The following is a 4358-nucleotide window of genomic DNA, read 5'->3' as shown; positions in this document are numbered from 1 at the left end:
TCTTGGGTCTTATCTATTTGATTTTCTAAAAAAGTTTATTGTCCAGGCAAAAATCATAGCTTTAATTTCCTAAAATAAATAAATATATAAATAAATAAATAACAAAATTTTTTTGTAATGGCATATGGAGGCTAGCACATGACGTGGAAAAAACTAATATAATGGCAATGACTTCACACAAATTACTAATTAAGGTTATCTTTTATTAATTCATTTCCTCGTTGTAGTTAAATAATATCTTGTTTTTTTTACCCCCTGCATGTCATGTGCGGGGTTCCGTAATGGCAAACAAAATAAAATAACAACAAAAATGAACTATATAGATTTTAAACAAATAAAACAAAATGTTAAAAACTTTTTAAAAGACATTTGGATATATTAGAACTGTAACAAGTAAAATAAATGAATAAAATAAAATAAATGAATAAAATCTGCGTTATTAAGTAAAATTTTAGCCCGAGCAAAACGGACTAAAATTAATGTATATGACATGATCATGTGTATGATTTAGTAAAATTTAAAGAGTATTTTCATCAAAAGACAAAAAGAAAAAAAGTGTAAAAATGAACTCACTTGTTTGTGTAGGGTGCGCTGCTTGGATTCTGGACTGTCCCCTTTGGAGGACGACGACTGCTGTCTCAGTCTGGTGCCGCTGCTTGGCCAATCAGGAGATGATGACATCATACTTCCACTGGAGGGGCGGGGGTACGGTGCGGTGTTGAGCATGTTGGGCGGAGTGCGGCCCCTTGTGACGGCTGGAGGAGGCTGGTCTATCCGGCGCTGCGGCCCCGTGCTGTTCTGGCGTGGTACGTTGGCTTGGTGTTGGGACTCCGTGAGGGACAGCTGTCTGCGGGTGAACTCTCCAGAACACCGAATGAACTCGTCCCCGCCGCTGGCCCCCGTGCTGGACTGGCTCAGGAATGGGTGCTTTGACCCCGCGGTAGCTGCTTCCTCTGCGTTACTCTGGGAGCTGATGGAGCTCTGGCATTCAGATCCCGAATCGGCCACCGTACGGGGCAATCCGGCGGCCATCTGGTACACGGGGTTCTGGAACGAGAGCGGGGCGAGCATCTGGGACCTCCCCGGGGCGGTTTCTGTGCTCGGTGTGGTGGGGGTCTGACCTGCCCTCCTCAGGGTCGGACCGCTGGGCGTGTTGCCCTTAGCGGTGCGGGTGGTCCACACTCCTGTGCCCTGGCCCACAGAGGTCTGGCTGTCATTGATGGGGTCGCTGAAGGAGGTGTTGGGAGCGCTCTCGAGAGAACGACTGTCCTGCAGGTCCACCATTGACAAGCTCTTGCTGCCGTTGGGGATCTGAACATCTGGCTCGTTGGCCTCCGAGTAACTGGAGCTGCGGGCAGGCGACGGCTGGATCACAGAATTCTTCGTTACGAAAAACAAATCCTTGTTTTCAGGGGTCGGTGAGGGCAGCCGAGTGAAATCCACCAACCTGTCCAAGTGGCAACGGGACAAAATGAAAATCACAGCTGTCCTTTAATTCAAATAAAACTCGTTGCTTGCCAATCCAGCTCATTTGCATGGCTAATGGATGTGTGTGTGTGCTGATGTGACAGATCACAGTCCTAACACTTTACTTTGACAAAACATGCAAACTAAGTCTCATGACAGAAAAAAGCTACAATACAATATGTCTTTGATTACTGTGCTAGAGAATAAACCACCCTGAAGAAAAGGAAAGTATGAACAATGTCTTGCTTTGGTGCTCTTTAGTCAAAACAAATCTGTTTCTAATGGAGAAACTGGCCATGTTAACGGCATGCATTATATTGCCAGTTTCTATATTTACACTATCGTTCAAAGTTTGGGTCAGTAAGATTTTGTTTGGAGAGAAATTAATACTTTAATTCAGCAGTTTTCTAAATTCTGTACTTTTGAACTTTCTTTTAAGCAAAGAATCCTGAAAACAATGTATAATGGCTTTCTGAAAAATATTAAGTGTATTAACTGTTTCAACATATTAAAATAATAATAATAATAACTGTTTTCAACACTGATAATAATACAAATTGTTTCTTGAGCACCAAATTAGCATATTAGAATGATTTCTGAAGGATCATGTGACACTGAAGACTGGAGTAATGATGCTGAAAATTCAGCTTTGCATCATAGGAATAAATTACATTTTAAAATGTTTTACAATAGGAAACTGTTCTTTGAATTTTAATCATATTCCACAATATTACTGTTTTACTGTATTTATGCCGAGCATAATAGACCTCTTTGAAAAACATAAAAAAATCATAAAGACCCAAAACTTTTAAACGGTACTGTACATTCATGCATATTCGACAGATGCTTTGATTCAAAGTGACTGACTGCATTCAAACAGTATGCATGTTTCTAATAGAACTGAACCCATGACCCTGACGTTGCTATTACTGTGCTCTTCCAGCTGAGAAAATTAATGCAACAGAGATAGTTAGTAAATAGGTAGTAAAAGATCTGAAAACTAACTATTAAAACGTGAAGATATTTTCAGATGCAAGTAATCTTCTTTGAAAGCACTTGGTGATCAGTAGAGCAGCAAGAGACGATATGGCATTTTATAAGAGACTTGCTTGGGACACATTTTACACCTTCATTTTTACCGTATTCCACAACAGAATGATAAAGATTTTACTAGCTTGCAGTTTTCCCTCTCAGCTTAATTTGCATTTCACAGTGTCATGTTTAAGACTCCCACCTAAATATATGAGTGCTTTAAAAGTATTTCCCTCATTTCACAGACTGCCACAGTAAATAGCCATCAACTCACATAGATCACATCCCAGAGCCCACAGAATTAGAATTCTTTGGAGATTTTTTTTTAAAGTTTTCAGTTTTTTAAAGCATTTTCAGTTTATCGGTTCCTCAGTTAGAAGCATAAGTAATGCAAAACAAGACTGTATTTTAGCTTTCCAGTTAAATTAGATATTTCTTATTACTTTTGGAAGGACAATAATCTGCAATCTAGACTAGGATGAAACTGAAAAGTCTGGCCTCGATTTACCCTGTGATTTCACTGTCCATGACCATTTTCTGCAGACCGGTAGATAGGCTGCTGCTGGGTAGAGTGGGGGAGCCCACACGCTCCGTGGGAGACGACATGGGGGCTCCAGTGGGGTTCGTCAGGGCCGAATTCACGTCCCGCAGGATCCGTGCTAAAGGACCCAGCTTAGTGATAGTACTCTACAACACAATACAGAACTGTGAATGACTGAATTCAAACCTGATAGAGCATTGTTAACTCGCTCTGTTGAGTACAAGCAATATATTACTACAGAAAAAACACTTAAAATAAATATTAGCTTGTTATTCCAGTACAGTTTGAAGCAGACAAGAGAGGCTGTGCTTTACAGTGATTTTAATATGTTAAATGGGTGCTGTTAGGTTGAACACAGGTGGAATGTGAATCCTAATGACCAAATTGGTCAGTTGGTGTAAATCTGTGTAAATGGTGTAAATTTCTATTGATGGCGCACAATTCAGCCTAACAGCAATCTGAATTTTAAAATTGTAACTATTTTATGGTTTCTAGTAACTTGGTGTACATTTTGTCTAATAAATCTGGCATTGTGTACTACAACGATTGTTGGCTGTTTGATGTATTGCTTTTATCCAAAGTCGCTTTGGATAAAAGTGTCTGCTTAATGCATAAATGTAAATGCAAATATCAGCTATTTCACAGTTGAGATCACTAGCTTTGATTGTGGCTCATCCAGTCAGGTTTTAGAGCCAGTATTGTCTGTATTTTATCTGAAATAAAAATCCATTCTCCTCAGATAATCACTTGATAAACTAAATTGAGCTTTTTGTAATTTTTCAGAATCTACTAGCTATTTTTTTTTTACCTCAAATTACACTGAGATGTGATAGTAAGATTTTCTGTGAGAAAAATGATATTTGTTCAATCGCAGACATTCACCTGATCGAGTTGTGAAACGGCTTCTGACAGGAGAGAATGGAGAGTGGAGAGTTCACGGCCCAGGTCAACATAACCCTCGAAGCCTGCTGTGTTTGAGATGGTCTCTGGGTTGGAGATCTCCAGCAGGAAGCGCTGCATGTTGGTCCATTCGTGCTCCAAAAACTGGTTCATGAAGGACATGTACTCCTCCTTACTGCCAAACCTACAACATAAAACACAGTAAATACAGTTTGCTCTGATGAAAATATACATTCCACAACAGTTTATCAGTATGTTTACATAACTAACTGCAACCACAGAAGTATAATGCATTAAAACTCATGATCAACATCAAATTTCATTGTCATTTCAGTATCATATCATATGTTATAGCTTAATGATGTAACTTTTTGATGATAACTAAATATATAAATATATAAATATATATATATATATA

At 39.1% G+C, this 4358-nt stretch overlaps 1 protein-coding gene across 1 annotated transcript in view; it reads right to left on the bottom strand.

Moving 5' to 3' along the window:
• Positions 1-4358, bottom strand: part of LOC107664971 (disabled homolog 2-interacting protein-like) — a 122505-nt gene that overhangs the window by 10175 nt on the left and 107972 nt on the right. Inside the window, exons 11-13 of the mRNA XM_016455677.1 lie at positions 3923-4124; positions 3008-3186; positions 574-1447 (exon numbers count right to left, since the gene is read on the bottom strand). Of these exons, the coding sequence (XP_016311163.1) occupies positions 574-1447; positions 3008-3186; positions 3923-4124 (1255 nt within the window). The remainder of the gene's footprint in view (positions 1-573; positions 1448-3007; positions 3187-3922; positions 4125-4358) is intronic.

Source organism: Sinocyclocheilus anshuiensis, unplaced genomic scaffold (genome assembly GCF_001515605.1).
Source record: "Sinocyclocheilus anshuiensis isolate Anshui unplaced genomic scaffold, SAMN03320099.WGS_v1.1 scaffold363, whole genome shotgun sequence".
Lineage (NCBI taxonomy): Eukaryota > Metazoa > Chordata > Actinopteri > Cypriniformes > Cyprinidae > Sinocyclocheilus > Sinocyclocheilus anshuiensis.
The sequence above is the reverse complement of the archived record's forward strand: the minus strand, read 5'-3'. Positions and strand labels throughout refer to the sequence as shown.